We start from the raw sequence: 22,575 nt of genomic DNA on the forward strand, positions 1-22,575 counted from the left end.
GGAAATAACCAGTACAATACTGTACCGATTTTAAGAAATCAGAGTAATTAGGCTTCCTATTTCTTTATATATCTCTATCTATCTATCTATCTATCTATCTATCTATCTATCTATCTATCTATCCATTTACTAAGGAAACTAGGATTCACTTATCCCAGGCTGGACTCAAACTTGCTATACCACTTGAATTTTGAAATCCCTTTGCCTCCATGCTTTGACTGTTGTGATTACAGCTACTATAGAACTTGGGCTTTTATACCAGTGTCTCATATGGAACCCACTGAAGTGATAGCCTGATGGGACCCCAGCCAACAGCTAGGAAAAGCTACAGTTCTCTCATTTGTGTGAGGAATTTATCGTGTGTGGAAAGCTCTGTGGGAAAATATGTCCATTTGAAGCAGATGAACATGAAACAGATGCACATAGCTCTGTGCAGATGAAGCCAACTTGGTGAAAAATGGCATTTAAGAGTTTTAGTGTTCAAAAGCAAAGAGTCTACCTCAGTACAGGAAGTACTGCCAAAATCAAAGAACGGAACCAGTTCCAGTAAGGCTATAGACAAACCTTCAATTCACGTCCATTAAAGCCATGAGTACTTCTATAGTTGTGCAAGCCTGTTAAAAGAGGAAAGTCATGAGAAACAAATATCTAAGGTAGTTACTACATGTGTACAGCTATCATTTGTGTACATGTAAATACTTGTATACACAAAAGCAGAAGGGGAGTGAAGGAGACTAGCAGGAAACAGAAAGGGACTGGGGACAAAAGGATATTATGGCTAAATTACACAGAATTCTCTATGAAAACTAAATAAATGAGGGCTGAAGATGTGGCTCAGTTGATAGAGCGTTTTCCTACTATGCTCAAAGCCCAGAGTTCAATCCCATTGCAGAAACTGGGCATGGTGACTCAAAATTATAACCTCATCACTCATGACATAAAGGCAAGAGGATCAATGTCATCCTCAGTCACATAGCAAGTATGAGTCCAGAATACAAGAAGTGAAACCTAGTCTCTAAAGTAAATGGATAAATAAAATAATAAAGAAATGGAAAGACTAATTATTCTGATTTCTTTAAATTGGTGTTGTACTGGCTAGTTTCATGTCAATTTGACAGAATCTAGAATCATTTGGGAAGACAGAATCTCAATTAAAAAATATCTGTGTAGGCAGAGTTTTTCATTGGGACCTTGATCATCTCTGTTCCACCTGTCACTTCTGAAATAACCACTCAGAGACTTATTAACTGGAAATGCTCAGCCGATAGCTCAGGCTTATTACTAATTAGCTCTCACAACTTAAATTAATTCATTTCTATCAATCTATGTTCTGACCAAGGCTTATGGCTTTAACCTCTTCTGCATGTCCTGCTTTCTTTGTGTATGGCTGGTGACTCCTCCGACTCCACTCTTCTTATTCCCAGCATTCTCTCTGCTCTGAAAACCATGCCTAGCCATCAGCCAATCCGCCTTTTATTATCAATGAGAGCCATACATATTTACATTGTACAAAGTTTGTTCCACAGCATAAGACTGGCCTGTAAGACAGGCTATGACACATTTTCGTGACTAACTATTGATAATGGAGGACCCAGCTTCCTGTGGGCAGTGTCGTTCCTGTATATGTGGTCCTGGATGCAGTAAGAAAGAAAGTTGAGCAAGTCATGGGGATCAAGGCAGTAAGCTGCACTCCTCCATGGCACCTGCTCCATTTCCTGCCTCCAGGTTCCTGTCAGACTTGAGTTCCTGCTATCACTTCTTTCAGTGCTGGATTTCTACATGAAAGTGTAAAATTCAACAAATGTTTTCCTCCCAAAGTTGATTTCTATTATTTTATTTATTTCTTTTGGTCATAGTGTTTTATCGCAACAATAGAAATTCTGACTAATACAAGTGTCTACATGTGCTAAAATATCACACTGAATTCCATAAATATGTAAAATTTTACATAAGAAACTTAATTTAAATAAGAAAGTAAGGAGGGAAAGAATGAATATAAGGGAGGGAGAAATGGGTAGAGGAAGAAAGGAAGGGAGAGAGGGAGGGAGGAAAAAAGAGAGGGAGAGAAAGAGGGAAGAAGGAAGGAGGGAGGAAAGACACTTCCTGTTTTCAACACTTATGAGGTTGGAGAGTTACTTTGGCAAGAGTTCTCTTGGTTATCAATAGCACAAGCCTGGATGGTCTGGAAACTACGTTGCCCAGAATGCAGTTCGCCAAGACCATTAAAAGGCTCCTAGGTCGACGTCTCTGCGTCCATCCCTTCGCCTGGGAACTTGCTGCAGTACTCCGGGAACAGTAGTTCAGAAGGCCATGTTCATCCTCATGTTCCCACACTGCTCGGGCTAGCTGTGCGGGTTTGGGTTCCAGCGGAGCGTTGTCCCCGCTTCCTTCTGGCTGGACTGAGGAGCTGCGATGGTTTCGCTGTCCCCGCTGCACCAGCGGAATCCGATGGCGGTGGCCACCCCTAGCGACCCACCTCATGTGAGTGCTGCGTCGCTTGCGCTTCCCTTTAACCTAAAGCTTAGTGCAGGACCATCAGCAGAGTAGAAATCTCTGTGTTCAAAACAGTGCCATACCTACAGATGGGCTCCCATTTCCGAATCCAGAATCAGGCTGTGGGAGCGTGCTGAGCTGGGTGCGATCACAGCCAGAAGCTGGTGGCTGATGTTGAACTCAGCACACAGTCCGATTTCGGCTTATTTGAAGTTTTCTATGCTTTCTTTCTGGAGATAGAACCGTTTGGAAAAGGGTCAGGTGAAGCCCAGCAAAAGTTGAACTGTGTGCAGATTTTCATAGTAAGAACGAACATTGAGGATTTGAGGGCTGAGAGATGTCCATCATAGAGTTCTTCCCAGGTCGCCTGGCTTAAGGGCTGAGCAGGGAAGGCAGAGGAATGAGGAGCATGTGCACTTGGAGCCCCGACCATGGGTAATGGCTTCTCACCACCTACGTTTTCTCAGATGTTTGCCTGACCATTCTAGAGCCTCACTGGGGCTGGTCCCATTCTTTGTCCTAGGGATTGTGTTCTGGAATCCGTGACCAAACTTGGCCTGCTGCAGACCCGAACAGACAGTACATGGAAGCGGGGGAGCTATATGGACTGGTTATTATGTGCTGGAAACCAGAGCAAATGAGGTGTGGAAGTGTTACCTCTTAGATAATTTCTTCTGGGTGTATTATGGTTATTGGCTATTATGGAACAGAAGTTGATATGGTGACCTACAAAATCTCTTGGTCCCTTAATGATGGCAGTGAATGAGCAAAACAGTGCAGCACCACGGCAGTGGTAGTGCGAGGGGACTGTTGACATGCATGCTGTTTGTAGAAGGCAGGGGAAGAGGATCGTCACTTCCTCATCTGGCCTGAGAATCACTCTCCCCACATCTGTCGCTGGTCTTGTGGAGTGCCAGAGCGGCGCTTCTCAACCTGTGGCTGGCAACCCATGAGGAGGGTGGGACGCCCCTTTCGCAGAGGGCACCTAAGAGCATAAGAAAACAGATGTGGTTACGATTTGTAACAGCGGCAAAACTACAGTTATGAGTTAGTAATGAAAAACGAAAATCCCTTTATGGTTGGGGAATCACCACAACATGAGGAACTATGTTACAGGGTTGCAGCATTAGGAATCTAGTGGAATTCTGTAGTCACCCTTAGTGTCTTTGAGGAGGTTCAGGTAGGTCACACTTTTAGGAGCATAAGCATTAATTGGAAAGAGTCACAGGGTTTAATGTAGAAGGATATTGCGACAGATCACTGAATGGGGTCAGGAGAAGAGAAAGGCAGTGAATATAGAGAGGGTACATCAGTTTCTATATAGTTGAAGAAGGTGATGTGTGTTTGAGATCTGTAGGTTTTCCTCACCCGTGGCTGAATCCAGCTGTCTTATAAAAGAGGTCACACATACGCATGGTCTCATTACTTCTTATCTCACCATATGCTGCTGTGCTGCCTCAGGACCCTGCCTGCAGCAAGAAGGCTATCACCAAAGAGACAACCACCACGCAAAACATACTTCTTTCCTTTATAAAGGAGCTTGCCTTATATGTGTTGTTATGTTAATGAAAATAGACTAACCCAGAGAACTTGAGAGCCGAACTAGGGCTGCCTCTGGCAGTGTGGAGCATCAGGGATTCTGTACTGTATCAAGTTGCCAAGGACCCTTTGTGCTGTAACAGAGTGCAGGTTAGGAATTGCACGTCTATGGAGATGAAGCTGAAACCAGTCACCCTTCAGAATTCCTGGGGAGAGGACCTTGTGGCCCCGGGTGTATAGTAGGGCTGTGAGGTGGGAGAAGATCAGAAGAGACAGTAGATCACAATAAGGACAGCTTTAGTTGGGATTTTAAGGGAAAGAGGAGGTTCCCTTTAAGACATAGGGAAGGACATTATGAAGAGATGGTTCAAGGTAACGGAGTAGAAGTGCCAGCTACCCTGCATAGCATTATGGGGACAAGCCTGCAGAGAAATCCTCTGGAATCAGGGGATCTCTGAGTTACAAATTCTGAAGAGCTGGCAGGAAATTCCGCACAATTTAAGTACCTAGGAGCCAAGTTCTCAGTTGGCTAATAAGTTTATCTTGCAGCTTTGAGAGGGAGGGGCTGTGACGCCATGACACAGTAGAGCTGTTTGACTGTACCCCAGAGAGACAGAAGGTACTCACCCATGAGCAAGCTGATGGTGGAGAGGCATTTGAAGGGTCTGTGTTCTGATTTGCTGGATGTCATGTTCTGAGTGATGGAAAGGAACAGAAAAAGGCCCCTGGAAAGGGATTGAGGTGGAGGTAGAAATGGGAAGGAGGACTTTTGAGAAGAATGGTAAAGAATGAAATGATACATGGGGGTGGGGGTGGATCCATGGCAGTAGCCTTGAGAACTATAGAAGGGTCGATAAGCTCCAAACTTCTTTTGTCAGAAAGGCACAACTTTGAAAACCCTTGGAAATTGACTGTGGGCTATATAAACCATGACCAGAGTTGAAATGTCATCCCATGTTGTCTTTCCCACAGTCGGTGCTTTCAGAGGACACAGTGATGGGTGGAACCGTCATGAGAATGGGCATTGGTATCACCAATTATTTCCTCTATGGTTGGGATTACGAAAGGGGCCGAATTGCTTGTAGGGAGGAAATGATAACTTGGGATTCTAAGAGAGCTGATAATGCAAAGGTCTGTTCTCATTGTGGCAGGACTTTGTGACTTTTGAAGATGTGGCCATCCTCTTCTCCAAGGAAGAGTGGAGGCTCCTCGATGAGGCTCAGAGGCAGCTGTACCTTCGTGTGATGCTAGAGAACTTTGCACTTGTAACTTCATTGGGTAAGGCCCCATACCCAGCCCATCCATGAACTCACCAGTATCAATCTTTTTTCCAGTACAGATAGCTTTGCCATTTCCAGAGCAAGATTTTTGGTTCTGTTAAATTCTCTATTATCTTCTCATATTTGGAGGGACTAGCTGTGTGCACTGTTCCAAACATTGCCTGAAGAATCTGGGCATCAGGTACCCTGTATCAGTAAAATAAGTCTCATGTTTATCTACTTCCTTTATGGTTATTGTAACCAAGATATGTGGGGCTTTGCTTCTCAATTTCTGCGCCTCTTCTTAAATGATAGCGCCTCTTGACTGCCAGAGTCAGAAATGACAAGCAGTGTCCTGATCAATATTTATTAAACAGGACTATGAGGTGCTGCCAGAATCCTCCTTCAAGAATGTTACATCCTGGGCATGTAGTAAGCTGAGTCTCGTGGGCCGGTCTTGGAGGCATTTTGAACCTGGTCAATCAACTTAGGCAGAAATCACATTTGATCAGTATGTGTTTAAACCTTCCCCAGGACCAGAATCATCCCAACTCAGAAAATACCTTGAAAAGATACTCATATATTGCCTCACTGGTGAAGAACTACAGAACTTTTCTCTTAGAACTTGCTTCATGTGGGTGCCATGCAGATTCATGACAAGGGACATGGAGCTATCCCTGGATGCTTTACAGAGTAGTGCAGTCCCAGAGGACAGTTGCCCTTAATGAGTTTCCCAGTGAGAGGAGACTTGTTACTTGTTGCTCTGTACCGCCTCCTCTGTGACATTTCCCAGTGCTCATACACATGCCCTGAGAAGTGTCCCTAGATGGTTCAATATTCCTTAAACACATCTGGCTTCTCCTTAACCTTCAGTACAGATTTCCAGTGTCCCCAAACAATAAGGTCTTACTGAATGCTGTTGACTGAGGAATACATTGCCTCTCCTGTTTGTGATAGAATTCAGTCTTGTGTCCTTTGTCTCACGAGGTTTCCATATTTTGTGGTACCTAACACTCCTTGGCAGCCCCTTCCTCACCTCACCCACATCAAACTCTCTCTTCCTCACATCAATACACCATGCCCTCATGCCTTGCTTCTATCCACATTTTTAAAGATATTAAAAAATCGAGCCGTAGATATATTCCTCAGTTGTTGAAGGAAAGCCTCAGGGCAGTGGCTCTCTACATTCCTGATACTGTGACCCTTTAATACAGTTCCTCATGTTGTAGTGACCACCCCAACCATAAGATTATTTCATTGCTACTTCAAAATTGTGATTTTGCTGCTGTTATGAATCACAATGTCAATATCTGATACACAGGATATCTCATATGCCATCCCCAAAGTAGTCACACCTCACAGGTTAAGAAATTGTGCCCTGGGGTCATTCCTGGCACCATGAAAATCTAAAAAATAAGAATTAAAAAAATAAATTCACTTTACCTATTGGGCAATGGGTGTAGTTAATTTTAAAGGCTACTTGCCTAGCTTTACAAGCATACTTGCCTAGCATGTATGAAGCTGTGCATTTGATCACTAATACCATATACAAGACAAGGTGGTGCACACCTGTTGAGACTGGAGGATCAAAAATTCAAGGTAATCCATAAGTACATGATGTGTTTGAGGTGAGCTTGGGATACATGAGAACTTATGAGAAAAATAAACAGTAATAAAATATACAGATAGTTTTACAGAAAATATTTTAAAACATGAATAATATACTTTCTCCATAAAAAAATTATTTCATAATAATTTCTCTGTTTTCAGATTTCTGGCAAGGAATAGAGAATGGAAAGCTACCTCTTGATCGAGTTTCTGTCAAAGGATTATCATTGATCAGGACCCCAAAAGCAAGTCCAGCTAACCAGGAGTCTCACCCACATGACATATATTTGCCAGTCTTGAAAGGCATTTTGAACCTGGTCAATCAACTTAGGCAGAAATCACATTTGATCAGTATGTGTTTAAACCTTCCCCAGGACCAGAATCATCCCAACTCAGAAAATACCTTGAAAAGATACTCATATATTGCCTCACTGGTGAAGAACTACAGAATTCATGTGTCACAAAAGCCCTTTCCCTCTGCAGAAGTTGAAAAGAACTTCCCAGATGCACTGGACATTATCCCTCCACAGACCATGCCCATTTGTGAGCAAGCGAACCTAGTCACTGAATGTAGAGAGGGCTTTCAAACTAGAATAGGGTGTTCCAAGAGGAATGAACACAGAGAAGCCTCTAGCCGTGAACACACTCAGGATCACCACCCAAGAGCCAGTGCTGGAAAACGACCTTCTGAGTCTACAAAATGTGGGATGGTCCACCGCCGCAGAACCTCTTTCCCTCATCCCTCAGGAGTCCATGGTAGAGAAAAGGCTTACAAGTGCAATGAATGTGGAAAATCTTTTCGGCAGACCTCCCACCTAAATAACCACCTCAGAATCCACACAGGTGAAAAGCCCTATGAATGTGGTGAATGTGGAAAATCATTTACCCAAAGAGATACCCTCATTAAACACTACAGAGTCCACACGGGAGAAAAACCTTATATGTGTGATGCGTGTGGAAAATCCTTCCGGCAAATTTCCAACCTTACTGAACACCGCAGAATCCACACTGGAGAAAGACCTTATGAGTGTGATGAATGTGGTAAATCCTTCGGATGCAAATCCACTCTTGTTCGGCACCGGAGAACTCATGCAACCGAAAAGCGTTGTGCATGTGATGAATGTGGGAAATTCTTCCCACATAGCCGTAATCTGCTTGAACACCGGAAGATTCACACTGGAGCAAGGCCTTCTGGGTGTGATGAGAATGGGAAATCCTTTAGCCAAAGAGACACCCCCAACAAACACCACAAAATTCATACTGCAGAAAAGCCTCATGTGTGTGGTGATTGTGGGAAAGCATTCATTTACAAATCTAGGCTTGTTCGACACCAGAGATCTCACACTGGGGAAAAACCGTTCGAGTGCAAAGAATGTGGGAAATTTTTTCAGGAGAGCAATGGTCTTATGCAACACCAGAAACTTCATACTGGATTAAAGCCTTTTAAGTGTGGCCAGTGTGGTAAGTCTTTTGTCCAAAAATGTCACCTCTTTCAACACCACGTAATTCACACAGGAGAAAGGCCATACGAATGTGGGAAATGTGGGAAATCTTTTCCTCAACAGTCTAGCTTCTTACTCCACCGAAAAGTCTCACACCATGGGGAGGCTTCATGAAAATAACATGCAGAAGTAGTTTCAGCCCAACGTCTAATATCCTTTAGCTCTTGGAAGTTTATACTGTGCTCAAGAAGACATGAATCTGCAGCAAATGTTCTCGTTTTGGTTTCTTGTATTTTTTTTTTTTTTCAGTGTTAACTTTAGAATATGGAACTACTTCCCTGAAGTTGAACCTTATATTTTCAAAAATTTTCTTTGGTAGAAACCATCTTCCTCTCTCAGCTTGCTCATTGTGCATTGGTCTCCTCAGCATGCAAAGGAAAGGTGAACATCTGCCAGTTCACTGGAGGAAATCGGGAGCAAAGCCTTAAGGGGAGGGTGTTTCTTCTTTTGTTTTGTTTTTTTCCGACTGGATGAAACATACATCTGTCATAATTTTTTACCAGGGGGATCTAGTCTTCAATCTGCTGGGGTTTTCCAGCATTGTCTTCCCTGCATAGAAATTGTTGTCTGATACTGACACTGTGGTTAATTTTGCCAGCACTCCATTTACCAGCTTGTGACTACCATTCTCTAGTCTATACATTAATAAACATGTTTACTCTTGGGTCTGCCTGGAGTCTTTGGGATTCTTTTTAAAATTCTCGGTGGGAGGAGACAAAATTGAACTCTGCATGGATCAACAGCTTTTGTAGAGATCTCATTTTGTCTTGTAGGTACACCAGAGTCAAAGTATTTCTCATTTCTTCCGTCATTTAGTTCTCTGTCTAAGACCTAGGCATGTAAAGTTTTGTGGCCTAAATTTGTGGCGTTCATACTGAAAAGGGTTTATTGTTTCTGCCCTTCTAGTGATAGCATGAATTTGTTCAGCTGTGACATGGTAAAGGGGAGGTTTTTACCTGCTGTGTAAGGAGTCACATGACCTGTCTAGAAATTCACATATGATGGTTTTATTCAGGCTTGGTAAGAACCAGATGTGATCCCTAATTGGAAATAGAATACTGGGTGTGATAAACAGGAAATGGAAGAGCTTTATAGCAAAATAAGTGAAGTCTGACTATTGCAAACTTTCCTCACAAGTCTAGTGACCATGCCTTCATTTATTTCTACAACCTCCTTGTACTGTTTAGGGATGCATATATAGCTTTGCTGTGTGACTGTTAACTGTCAGATTAAAACATTCCATCCATATGCTGGAAGGAAGCTGAGACAAGTCAAAATAGCTTCAGAAAATCCTTGAAACTGAGCAGATTCCCTAGGCTTATTTTTCCTAAGTGTAAACAAGCCAGACTGCAAAGAAGATTGAGACCAAACTAGCTGCCAAGAAGAAGCGGAATCCAGCCCAGCTGCCTGGGAAAAGTTTAGACCAACCAAGTCACTCAGAAAGGACACTTGAAAGGAAAGATCAACTCAGGACCCTCAAGGCCAAGTTCTCAAAACAAAGGAAATTTATTTGCCCCAGAAGGACAGAGGGAAGGGAATAGGAAACAAATGTGAGACAGAAGGAAGAGGGAGAAGGAAAGGGGTCAGGGATATTTGTGACTTATATACTTTGATAGCTGAACCTTGGTGGTCAGACTCAAGAGGAGAAAGTGACCAAATACAGGAACAAACCCTGTGGGCAAGCTTTAAGAATGCAATCTAATGGCTTTTAGCAAGGTACAGGGAATGGGAGAGAGGAGCAAGGCCTGCTGGAGCCGTGCTCTTCAAGCTCACCATGCTCCAGCTGGCCATAGTTCCTTCAACACTCAACCTGTTGAGTTGCCTTTGCTGTAGGTATTTGTTGTTACTTTTGTTGCTTTGTTTGACTTAGGGTTTTGCTATGTAGCCAGGCTGGCCCAAAACTAATGATTCTCTTGCCTACGGGGTATTGGAATCATATGCTGTACATCATCATCTTGAGGGGACAACTTCAGCTATTTATTTTGTCCAGAGATTGATCAATGCTAAATACACAAATGCAGAAAAACAATTTTTCCCAAACTAAAAGTTTCAGAATTGCTTAAACTCTGTTCACCTTTGACTTTTGACGAGTTGTGGACTGTGGCTACATCTCATTTTAGTTTATGACCAAGTTGGTGGCTACAGATGACCACTTCTGCAGGTGCCAGGCTGGGTCTGTTTGCAAAGGTCTTTGTCCTCAGAAAAGAGGGAGTTGTGATGAATTTGGGGGCCTCACACTCATCCTGTTTTTCTAGAGATGCATCTATGTGCCCCATGATATCCAGGAAATTCAGCTAACTCTCTAGCTTCTGGATATATATTTGAAGTTTAAGAAGCCATGTGTGATCTGTCATGCATCCGCTGAGGGGACAGAGAGAAAGGACAACTTAAGCATCATGAAAAATTGGGGGAGAGGGGTTAGAATACCAAGGGAGGGCCCTAGTGTAACACACCTCAAGATATAGATGAGACTCCCCCAAGACATTCTCCAGCAGTGGATTGGGAGGCTAAGGGCTCACAGCCGGTTCTGGAGGCTAGGTATTGGCTTCCATGAGGATGTCTGTTCAGCATTTGGGCACAAAGTGAAGAAGTTTCTGCTCCCTCAGGTCCTAAGTCCTTCCAGCCAAACACAGACCTTTGCCCTCCAGTGTAGCTTACTTACTACAGTCTTTTGGGGTATTCTGTTGGCACTCTGGTTGGAAAATATTTGGGTGCCCCAAGACTACGAAGAAAACAAATAGCTGGAAAAGGCTTGTTTGCTACCGCCCATGCCGACATTTCCCAGCATCCCGCTTAGCCTTTGTTTCAGGTGATGGGGGTCCACAGCTTTCACACGCATAACCGGAGGAACTACGTTACCCAGAATGCGCTAGTCACAGGGAGAGGAAAACTGAACCAATGAGCATTTGGAATGGTACCATTTTCAGGTTCTTACTGGTAGGATGGGGCGGGACTTCCGGCTGCTCTCTGTGGCGCTCATTTTAGCGGTTTTTGGGTCCTTTATAGCTGACCGTGTGCAGGACCCCTTTGTCCAGAGATAGGGGACGAAGAGTCTGAAGGAGCGGTTCTAGAGGTAGTATTCATCGCACGCCGGGCGTTGGCGGCGACAGCTTTGCCCAGGTCCCCGTCCCCATCTCCCTGCGGTCTGTTCTCGCCTAGTTGGATGGCAGCGCACACGCACACGCACCGGGCTTAGGTAAGTGCTGAGACATCTGAGGCTCCCTTGCTCTCACCTCTTATCTTGTAAAGTCTGAGTGTGGGAATCCACTTAAGTCGCTTCTCCCTAAATCCCTGTTCGTGATTCGGGGTTCTTATATGCCGGGCCACTGTGATGAGACGTGGCAGAGTGTGTGACAGCCAGGGCCCCAGGGTGTGGAATTTCTTGGGCAGATGTTGAAGCCTGGAATATTTAAGCTGTAATAGTAAGATGAAGAGGTTTATTCTTATCCCTACGACATAAGAATTCGTGTACAGAGAAAAGACAAAATCACACAGACTTGAGTGTGGGTTTTTGGTTTTCCAAAAAGCTGCTCACTGTGCGGGTTGAGTCATTAGGGCCCCACAGGTAACAGATGTAACGAAGACATCCCCCAGGTCATTTCGTTCCTTGTTGGGAGAGTGTATAGGAAGACCTAAGGGTTTGGATCCCTGCCATTGTTCATGATATCTCTCTTCTCACAGGTATCCATTACTGCAGAATTGGATATGGCCCTTACGCAGGTGAGGAGAGTATGTTTCAGACTGTCATTTCTCATGACCATGTCTTGGGTCAAAGAACCCTTAACAAACCCAAGCACAGAGTCCTGATTCAGTGTTGGGGGTTCTTTGGAGTTTTTCCCAATGGTAACAAACAATAGAATGAGATTGAGCCAGGCTTTGGAATGTGTAAATGCTTGGAGATCCTTCACAGATCCTCAATGCCCCCCCTCTCCAAAAAAAGGCCCCCAAGTGTTTTCTTCTGTGGGAACTGAATGAAAGCAGCAGGGTAGGATTCAGACATAGAATGAATTTCAATATCTGCTTTAGAGTGACGAGAGCAAGAGGACATTTAGAAACAGGGATGGGGCAGGGAGGGAGGTGATCTAATGTTAGTCACATCAGCCTCCATGTTCCGGTAGCATGGAAAACCTGGTTGTTGTGAGGGAGACAATAAGATGCCCATGGAGGATGCTGCTCTAGTAGTCCAGGTGAGTGTTAATAGTAACAGACGAGGGTGAAGGTGGAGGAACTGGTAGGGGGTCTAGATTAGTTTTGAAATTAGTGCTGCATAGGGTCTCGGATTTTAAAGAAGGGAAGGCCATAGTCAAATATTGGTTCAGGCTCTAGGACAGTGGTTCTCAGCCTTCCCAATGCTGTGGTCCTTTAATACAGTTCCTCCTGTTGTGGTGACACCAACCATAAAATTAGTTTTATTGCTACTTTGTAACTGTAATTTTGCTACTGCTATGAGTCATAATTAGAAATTTTATGTTTTCCGATGGTCTTAGGAGACCCCTGTGAAAGGATTGTTCGGTCCCCAAAGGGATTGCAATCCACAAGCTGAGAACTGCTGTTCTAGGAGTTTAAGATCTGGAGGATGGAAACTCTGTCAAATGGTATATAAAGCTGGGATTCGGGTTCATTTTCATTGAGGATCGTTTAATTATTTGCTTTTAGCTACTTCTAAGTTATTTCAAAGATCAATGAAGGAAGATAACATGTGGGTGGGCGATCTTATAGGTCTGGAATTTGGGAAGTGGCTTAAGATGGATACATCCAAAAAAGCACTGGTCAGTATTTATCCACAGAGGTGGTTGTTTATTGTAATTAGGAGTGGTTCTGTTTCTCATAGTTGGTAACGATAGCTCAGCAAAGGTGGGGCTATGAATGAGTCTCGGATAGCTAGGTAGAAGTGATAGACATTAGAAACACAGTTGTGAGGGAAGTGGAGATAAAGAGTATGGTCAAAGTCTCTAAGGCATAAAGCAGTAAGGTAGTCACAGTGTCAGCAACACTAAGTAGAAGATGGCCAGAAGCCAGGACTGAAGGATTTTGTTTCCTCAAAATTCAGTTGTTGAATCCTAATCTGTGTGGCCTTCGAGAGGTAATTAGATCATGAGGATAGATGCCTTTTATGTAGGATTAGTGAGTGTCCTTATAAAAACATGCCAGGAAACTAGCTAATGTTTTTTCCCACCATTTGAAAATATCAGTGGTCTATAACCGTGGAACAAAGCCTTCACCAGAAACTGCCAATAACTGTTCCTTGATATCAAACATCAAGCCTTCAGATCAGTGAGAAATACATTTGTGTTTTAGTAAGCCACCCAGTGGATAGTATGTTGTTAGAGCACCCAAACCCAGGCACCACGAGTAGTGCCTATTCATCATCCTATAGGCTTAATGCGATTCTGTTGTGATCCTCTATGTCTATGGAATTTCATTCAGGAAGACAGGTAATTTTAGGGACACAAATCTGCATCTGTGACTTAATGAATATGGAATAGAGAGTCATTGACATTTTGAATCACTTATTAGAACTGATTAAGAACAAAACTAAGGCTGTGGTTGTCAAGGGGATGTGAAGATCCGCAGAAGCAGAAGACAGTGGTATGTGAGACTGCAAGCGGTCCCAGGTAGCGCTGATTGAAACAAAGAACATCGCCTTTGGAGCAGGATCCTGGACTGCTTATGACAGTCCGGACAATTGTCAGGGTATCAGGGCGAAGGTGAATTTACATCTGATTGTATCTAAGAGGGACCATCAGGAGGACCCCTGAGAAACAGTTTGACGAGAACAAATATAGCCCTACATGCTAGTTTAGATGGTACCATTGTGTCTTCTGCTGGAACTATCGGGCTGTAATGGCTACCGATGGCATTGGGATCTGCTGTTGCTTTGAGGTAGGAGTGTGGGGAGGAGGGGGAACAGAGAATGGGTAAATAAGTGGGTATTCTTGGCACATGGGGGTAAAGTTGACTGTGGAATAATCAGTCCCTCTTCTAGCAGGGCTGTGTGAGCTTTGAAGATGTGGCCATTTGCTTCTCACATGAAGAGTGGAGACTTCTTGACAAGACTCAGAGGCTCCTGTATCTCAGTGTTACGTTGCAGAACTTTGCACTTATAAACTCCCTGGGTAAGTCTTTTACATTTCCCTAGTATCCTGAGACCCTCTGTCCTCTTGCCCTAGAGACAGACTCATCCTTTCCACAGCCAGACCTGGACAGCAGCTAATTACTGCATATTCTGGGTATATATGCTGTGTATGTTAGCATTGAGCTATGCCTACTATCCTCAGTAGATCATTCCCTGTATAACCTTAACACCTGCTTCTTATTGAGTTATGGGACCAGTATCCTGTGGTCATCCTAATTAATGGGTGTCATCGTGCTTGTCTTGCCTCTGGCTATGCCTAAAATCCTGAGATTTGGCATCACAAGTCCTTCCCCTTGAACAACTGGCTTTTCTCAGGCTGCCTTTGGCAGGCTGCCGCTCTGGGACCATGGATCCTTCATTTTCAGTATTCAAAAGCTAGTGTTTCCTTTCCTGAGATCTGTGGTGATCTCTTGTGAGATACTGTATCACTGATAGCCACTTGTTATGTCTGTTCTTTCCTCTGGACCATGTTTCATATGGTCACATGGAGGAATGTTCTTTTGAAAAGTCAACATGGAGTTTTCCTTCTTAGGAGGCCCGAGTGTGGTAAGTGACAGCTAGAGGAAGGTACATTTCCAGGCTGTCTGCAAAAATATCCTGTATCCACCATGGTTTAGGTGCAAGTGCTACCACCAAGCCTCATTTTCATAGTCTCTTCCCCAGGCATGGTGGGTTTTTGTTGTTTTAGTTTTTTCTAACTTCTTGTTTTATCTATGACCGCTGGCCCCTGGGTGCACCATGTGGCCTCCATTCATGCCCTGTTCCTGTGTACTGGACTATCCCTCTGCGGATTCTACCATGATCTCCCATGTAAAGCTGAGCTCATGCTCTTCATTTCCGATTGGCATGAGTTCTCCAGTCTTGCAAGCAGCCTGCCTTCTGCAGCGCTTACACTTAGCACGAGCAGATGACATCCTGCTGCAGTCTGAGCAGGAAGTCCTAGGGCTTTGGAGGCTAGTCTATGATGAATGTCTGGCAACTGTTATAGTAGCTTAAGGCCATGGGTAGAAGATTTAGACATCTTTCCTTGTGGTTCATACCATCTTGGTGGCCTTCATTCACTCAGGCCTTCCCAATTCTGTTGTCTTTAGTGAACTGATGTGGCAATGCAACTCCCCCCTTAAGCCACCCCTATAGTTCCCTTGCCCTCAGGAGAAGCTTTGTGTAGCATCTATGGATGATGGGCTTCCTCCTCCGAGCATAGTCAACGTGCTTTTCAGCAGTATTCTATTTCAGGTTGTGGTCATAGAACAGAAGCTGAAGAGCAAAGAGTTTCTACACGAGCATCCCAGGCTTGGAGATCAGAGACAGCTCCATCTGCACCGAAAGCTCATCTCTGTGAAAAGTGTGTTCCGATTCTTCAAGACATTTTGCACCTGCCAGATCTACCTGGGCAGAAACATAGTGTAGAGGTGTCTTCAAAATGTGATCGGCACCAAAAGCATACCAGTACAGAAAATCCCTTGAAGACGAATGCTGGCAAGGCCTCATACTTGAAACGATGCCTGTTCCATATGTCAGCAAAGTCCTTCCCCAGTTGGGATATTGAGAAGGACCTGCCAGACATACTGAGCCTTCTGAAGTCCCAGGTCTTTCCCAACAGTAAGAAGCCCAGCGAAAGCACTGAGGGTGGGAAAGAAACTCACAGTCATAAAAGTCACAGGTCAGGAGACTGTGGGAAGCCTTCCAGTCAAAAGCAAGCAGTCGTTCACCAGCCAAAAGCCTCTTATGGGAAAAAGCTTTATGAGTGCAGCAAATGTGGGAAAACATTCCGTGGCAAGTACTCGCTTGACCAGCATCAGAGAGTCCACACTGGAGAAAGGCCTTGGGAGTGCAGTGATTGTGGGAAACTCTTTAGCCAAACCTCCCACCTGAATGATCACCGTAGGATACACACTGGAGAAAGGCCTTATGAGTGCAGTGAATGCGGAAAATTATTTAGACAGAACTCCAGTCTTGTTGACCACCAGAAAATTCATACTGGAGCAAGACCTTATGAGTGTAGCCAGTGTGGAAAATCCTTTAGTCAAAAGGCTACACTTGTTAAACACCAGAGAGTTCACACTGGAGAAAGGCCTTACAAGTGTACTGAGTGTGGGAATTCCTTTAGTCAAAGTGCCATTCTTAACCAACACCGGAGAATTCACACTGGAGCAAAGCCTTATGAATGTAACGAGTGTGGGAAATCCTTTAGCCAAAAAGCTACCCTTATTAAACACCAGAGAGTTCACACTGGAGAAAGGCCTTATAAGTGTAGTGAATGTGGGAAATCCTTCAGTCAAAGCTCCATCCTTATTCAACACCGGAGAATTCACACAGGGGCAAGGCCCTACGAGTGTGGCCAGTGTGGAAAGTCTTTTAGCCAAAAGTCTGGTCTCATGCAGCATCAGGTAGTTCACACTGGAGAAAGGCCTTATGAATGTGACACATGTGGCAATTCTTTTAGCCAGTGCTCTAGCCTCATTCATCACCAAAAATGTCACAGTGCGCAAGAAACCTCATGAAAGTAGCAAATGTGGATAAGCCTTCATGCCAAGGCAGAACATCATTTAGCTCCTCCAAGTTCATACTTGAGAAAAGCCTTAGACTTACAGGGAATGCCCTCTTTAAGTATTATGACACTAGAGAATCTTCTGAGATTGATCTTCATTCTTCCCCCACCCAGGGGTTTGAGATTACTCAGGAGTTCAGGCATGGGTAGACTCGGGACCTGCTTTGCCCTGAACCAGTCTGATTTTTAACTGTTTAAAGCATGGCTGCAACTCAGCTTTTACCAGGAAATCTACCCTATTGTCTGCTGAAGGTGGCTACATTTTGCTTATCTGCTTCTTTTCAAAGGAGTAGTTTTTAATCAGTGTCACATGACAGTTGGTGAATGTTTGCAACCTTCCGATTACCAGTTGGTCACTGCCTTCTTCCTGTTGCTCTGGATTCTACATAGATGCCTTATTCTGAAAGCTACCTTTATTCGTAGAGTCCAGTTTACTAGTGCGAAGGCTGGAAAACACAGACTGAGTTTTCTAGGAAAGGATGGACAGTTTGTGTGGATGTCTCAACTTAGTGTACCTCTGCAGGGACAGCAAAGGAGAAAAGCAAATTTTTATTACTGCCCGGGAGCTGGAGGGACTTCGTTACTGTAGTTTATGACTTGGAAACTTTCTGTGGTCATCCTGAGGCGAGGTCTGCTGTTGCCACAAGCTCCTGAACTTGTGGGAATGGAATGAATTTGCTTTATTTTTCGCAGAAGATGTCCTTTTAATGCCCATGACACAGAGGAGAGGCAGCTTGTAAAGGTCTGCAGAGAATGTGCCCCAGTAACAATCAGTCCATAGGCTGGTGTCACACATTAGATGATCATATCTAGATGGGAACCATCACTGACATACAAGCGATGGGTATGGAAGAGTCTTCAGCCAGCCAGATGGAATGTGCCTCTTGTAAAAGTACAGTCTTTGTCTTTTGCTGTGTTCACAGGACCTAGAAATCTGTTTATGTACAATAGTAGAGATCATTGTAAAAAAAAAAAAAAAAAAAAAAAACAACTAAGGTTTTGTGGGATAGTATGGTCTTTCTTGATTATGTACCGCCAATCTGTTGCTATAGAGATATGAAAATGAGATGGAGATCCTGTAGTCCAGGAATGTAGCTATTGTAATCACAATCCAGCTGCTGTGTTTGCAACGTGGTATGCCACCATTACTGCTTGTCATTGTCTCTGGCATTAATGAAGGGCTACCCTTACCCATGCATGAGAACAGAGTTGGATCAAAATGATGCTACCAACCCTCCTGGTTTCCAGAAAGTATGAGTTCCGAGTTCTGTATTCTGAGTCACTTTTTGTAAAGTTTATTAATGTAATAGCGGTCATCTCTATGGTTTATTCTTTGACAAGTCGTGTACTCGTGTGTGATGATGGCCTTGCCTGTGATTTACCTCATAACCTGTTAGAATCTTCCCCCTTTTCCCAGACTTTTAAGTGTTCACTATTTGACTCACAAGAGTATAGTTTGTGAATGAAAACAAAAGTTGCTTTTTTTCCTAGATATTTTTGGCAAAACATAATTATTTTGAGATCCATCACTGCTGCTTCTTGAATACCTTAGCCTTTTTTATTGCTCTGCTGTTTATTTTTTATAATTACAACACTACCCATTGATCTGTTTTTTATCCATTCAGCTCTTGACAGATGCTTAAGTTGAATCCTTTCTTGAGCTGTTACATATAAGACCACAATGAATAAAGGCATATTACTCATTTTGCATATGGTTTATTTCTCTTGAGCCAGTAATTCAATATCTGTAAATATTTCCATTTTTAAGAAATTGTCAAAGTAATCTAGATTGATAGAGACCAATGGTTGGTTCTCAACCTTCCTAATGCTGCAACCCTTTAATAGAGTTCCTCATGTTGTGGGGACCCCCGCATCCTTAAAATTATTTTTGTTGCGATTTCATAGCTGTAATTTTGCTACCGTTATGAATTGTAGTATAAATATGTGTTTTCTGATGGTCTTAGGCAACCCTGTGAAAGGGTTGTTCATCTCCAAAGGGGCATGATGCACAGTTTTAAGAATCACTAATCTAGACAGCTGTTGAACTCACTTGTCCACACTCTTGCTAGTGTTTGGTATGGATAATGTGTTTGCTTTGAGCCATTTGATCCATTTAAATAGATGTATAGTAACATAGAATATAGTCTTACTTGCTTTTTTGGTGTTTCATGATATTGAGTGTTGTTATGTGTTTTTTTTCAACTTGTATGTTTTTAAAACTTTTTGGTTTTTTGTATTTTTGAGTGGAAATTGGTGTTATTGTCCTTTTCATTAATAAATAGATGTACACTAACAATATGTATTAAGACTTCATTCATTCTTCAGTGGTTGATAGACTGGTCCTTGGTAAATGGTGGAAAATGTTTTTGAATACAAACACACTATTTTAGCAGTTTTTCCTCTTTAATTCACGGTGTAATAGTCACAGGCACTGCATTCTTTAGACGTTGTCTGCATTAGTAATATTTTCCCTGTCTCTTAAGTCTAGCCATTTCACAGCACGCTAGTACTGGTTTCAATATTTAATTGCAACCCCACCATGGCTAATTCCAAACTGCCACAGTGATAATATCAACTATTGACTTGGGAAGAGATAGCAATACCATGTTTATTTTATCATCATATTGATGCAATAGTCACAGATTACCTGAAGAACATAAATATGTAAGTAAATCACTAGGAAATGACAACTTTTGATTGCTGCTCTTGCTTTTTTTTGCTTTGAACAGTTTTTTTTTATTTTTCCATTCAAAAAATTCCACCTCCTCCCCTCCACCCACTCCCCTCATTCTCCTTCACTCCCCCTCCTCCCTCCTTAAGAGAGAGCAGGGAATCCTGCCCTGTGGGAAGTCCAAGGCCCTCCCCCCCTCCATCCAGGCCTAGGAAGGTGTGCATCCAAATAGACTAGGATCCCAAAAAGCCAGTATATGCAGTAAAAACAAGTCCCAGTGCCATTATCATTGGCTTCTCAGTCTGTCCCCATTATCAGCCACATTCAGAGAGTCCGGTTTGATTACACGCTTGTTCAGTCCCTTTCCAGCTGGATTTGGGAGCTGCCCTTGGTTTTTTAAAGATAATTTAATTGAGTTGTAATTATGTTAACAAAATTATGTATGTAAACACTGTTGTAATATACATATTTTAAATTATATTGTTTCCTAATACCCTTTTTAATCTATCCCTCTAAATGTAAAATGGGCATAAGGATATATTCAACCCTTGTAATGGATATTTTCATCTCTGCAAATAGTAAGGATTATGTGAGGAAAGCCTATGAATGCTTACAAATGAGTTGCAATTAACTGTGCATATATAGATATATACATAATGCCAAGTAGTTTTTTTCTGTGTGACAGTCTTATGTAGTCTAGGTTGCCCTTGAGTTCATTAGCTGAGACTGGTCTTGGACTTCTCCTCCTGCCTCTGCCTGTCTAGTGCTGGGATTATGCGAATGTTCGCCCTGCCCAGTTTATGTGGTGCTGGAGGACAAATGCAGAGCTCCATGCCTGCTAGATAAATACTCACCAGCTAAGCTACATCCCAGTCCTGAATTTTGATAGATCTCTACTTTCTGATTTGTTTTGGTTTTGTTTTTCTTTGTTTTTATTTTGCCTTTTCTTGATGCCACTGAACTTATCTTATGACCTGATATATTACAGTTTCATGGGAATAGAACCAATAGACAATGGATATACAGTTAAAAGGAGAATAAGGTTCAATTGATTTAAACAAAGGCTGAATAGTTCCACTGTGGTTAGAAAGCCTAGAAAACCAGTTGTTGCCCAGTCTCTAAGAAGCTGGACACTCAGAACAATAGGGCCAATGCTCCAACCCTAGTCCAAGGCTGAAGACCTAGGAGCTCCCTAGATAATCACTATAGTTTGAGTCTCCCATTTAAAAGTTGAAGCCTGGTATGGTGCACATGCCTTTAGTCCCAGCACTTGGGAGGCAGAGGCAGGTGGATCTTTGTGAGTCTGAAGCTAGCTTTAATCAGACCCTGAATGAATGAGTAAATGAGTGAATGTTAAATGAACTGCAGTCTGGTGACTTCAAGTCATGGCAGAAGCAAAAAATTTCCCATTCAAGAGCAATCAAGCTTGGTAGTTGTATAGCAGCTTCCCCCTTCTGGGCTTTGTTAGTTCAGTCCCATATTGATGATGCAGTACCATCAATGTTCAGGGAAGGGGGGACGTCTTTCTCCTTTACTTTCCTGACCTGATGCTGATCATCCTTGGAAATACTGCCAGAAATCTTTCCAGAAAGGCCAGTGAGATGTCTCAGTGTGTAATCCTGCTTACCACCAAATTGATGTTGACCTGAGTTTGGCCCCTGAGGTCTACATGGTGGAAGAAGGAAACTGACTCCTTCAAATTGTCCTATGACCAATACATGCATACATACAAAAGAAATAAATGTTTAAAAAAATCCCAAAATGTGCTTTACCAATTTTTCTAGACATCTTTCAGTCCACTTAAGGTAACTAAGATTGACCATCACATATTAACAAAAGGTTGATTAAATCAATATGTTCATAGCAGCATTATTTGTAATAGCCAGAACCTGGAAACAACCTAGATGCCCTTCAGTGGAAGAATGGATGAAGAAAGTGTGGAATATATACATATTAGAATACTACTCAGCAATAAAAAGTAATGACATCTTGAATTTTGCATACAAATGGATGGAAATAGAAAACACTATTCTAAGTGAGGTAACCCAGACCCAAAAAGATGAACATGGATGTACTCACTCATAATCGGTTTCTAGCCATAATTAAAGGACATCGAGCCTTTAATTCGTGATCCTTGAGAAGATAATATGAAGGTGAACCCAAAGAAAAACATAGTTATCCTCCTGGATATTGGAAGTAGACAAGATTGCCGGGCAAAAATTGGGAACTTGGGGGTGGGGTGGGATGGGGGCAAGGGGAGATGGGGAGAGAAAAGCGTGAAGGGGAGGATGGGGAGAGCTTGGGGGAATGGGATGCTTGGGATATAGGAAGGGTGGATATGGGAGCAGGGAAGCATATATCTTAATTAAGGGAGCCATCTGAGGGTTGTCAAGAGACTTGACTCTAGAGGGGTTCCCGGGTTTTCAGGGAGATGCCCCCAGCTAGTTCCTTGGGCAGCTGATTAGAGGGAGCCGGAAAAGGCCAGATGCTATAGCCATACTCATGAATATCTTGCATATCACCATAGAACCTTCACCTGGCGATGGATGGAGATAGAGACAGAGCCCCACATTGGAGCACCGGACTGAGCTCCCAAGGTCCTGATGTGGAGCAGAAGGAGGGAGAACATGAGAAAGAAAGTCAGGACCATGAGGGGTGCGTTCACCCACTGAGACGGCGGGACAGAACTAACGGGAGACCACCAAGTCCAGTTGGAATGGGACTGATGGAACATGCGACCAAACCGGACTCTCTGAATGTGGCTGATGGTGGAGGATGACTGAGAATCCAAGGACAATGGCAATGGGCTTGGACTC

General features: G+C 43.2%; 2 protein-coding genes across 2 annotated transcripts; both read left to right on the forward strand.

Annotated features, from left to right (window-relative positions):
* Positions 1–2,277: 2,277 nt before the first annotated feature.
* LOC119821127 (zinc finger protein 416-like) lies at positions 2,278–9,069 on the forward strand. The gene is made up of 4 exons (XM_038339993.1): positions 2,278–2,481; positions 5,184–5,310; positions 7,062–8,360; positions 8,651–9,069. Exons 1-4 carry the CDS (start codon positions 2,413–2,415, stop codon positions 8,827–8,829), a joined length of 1,674 nt encoding a protein of 557 aa, XP_038195921.1. The 5' UTR covers positions 2,278–2,412; the 3' UTR covers positions 8,830–9,069.
* A 2,306-nt stretch (positions 9,070–11,375) lies between these two features.
* LOC119821128 (zinc finger protein interacting with ribonucleoprotein K-like) lies at positions 11,376–19,386 on the forward strand. The gene is given in 5 exon segments (XM_038339994.2): positions 11,376–11,597; positions 12,083–12,121; positions 14,391–14,517; positions 15,774–17,026; positions 17,028–19,386. Coding segments are annotated over 4 exon segments (1,428 nt in total). The 5' UTR covers positions 11,376–11,597; positions 12,083–12,106; the 3' UTR covers positions 17,061–19,386.
* Positions 19,387–22,575: the final 3,189 nt, after the last annotated feature.

This window comes from Arvicola amphibius, chromosome 8 (assembly GCF_903992535.2).
Source record: "Arvicola amphibius chromosome 8, mArvAmp1.2, whole genome shotgun sequence".
Lineage (NCBI taxonomy): Eukaryota > Metazoa > Chordata > Mammalia > Rodentia > Cricetidae > Arvicola > Arvicola amphibius.

Bases quoted from the DNA above. Each gene is read 5' to 3' on its own strand.
- LOC119821127 (XM_038339993.1), top strand. From the start codon at position 2,413: ATGGTTTCGCTGTCCCCGCTGCACCAGCGGAATCCGATGGCGGTGGCC. The intron at 2,482-5,183 runs GTGAGTGCTGCG...TCATTGTGGCAG, and splicing joins CCCCTAGCGACCCACCTCAT to GACTTTGTGACTTTTGAAGA. The intron at 8,361-8,650 runs GTAAGTCTTTTG...TTTTTTTTTCAG, and splicing joins TTTTAAGTGTGGCCAGTGTG to TGTTAACTTTAGAATATGGA.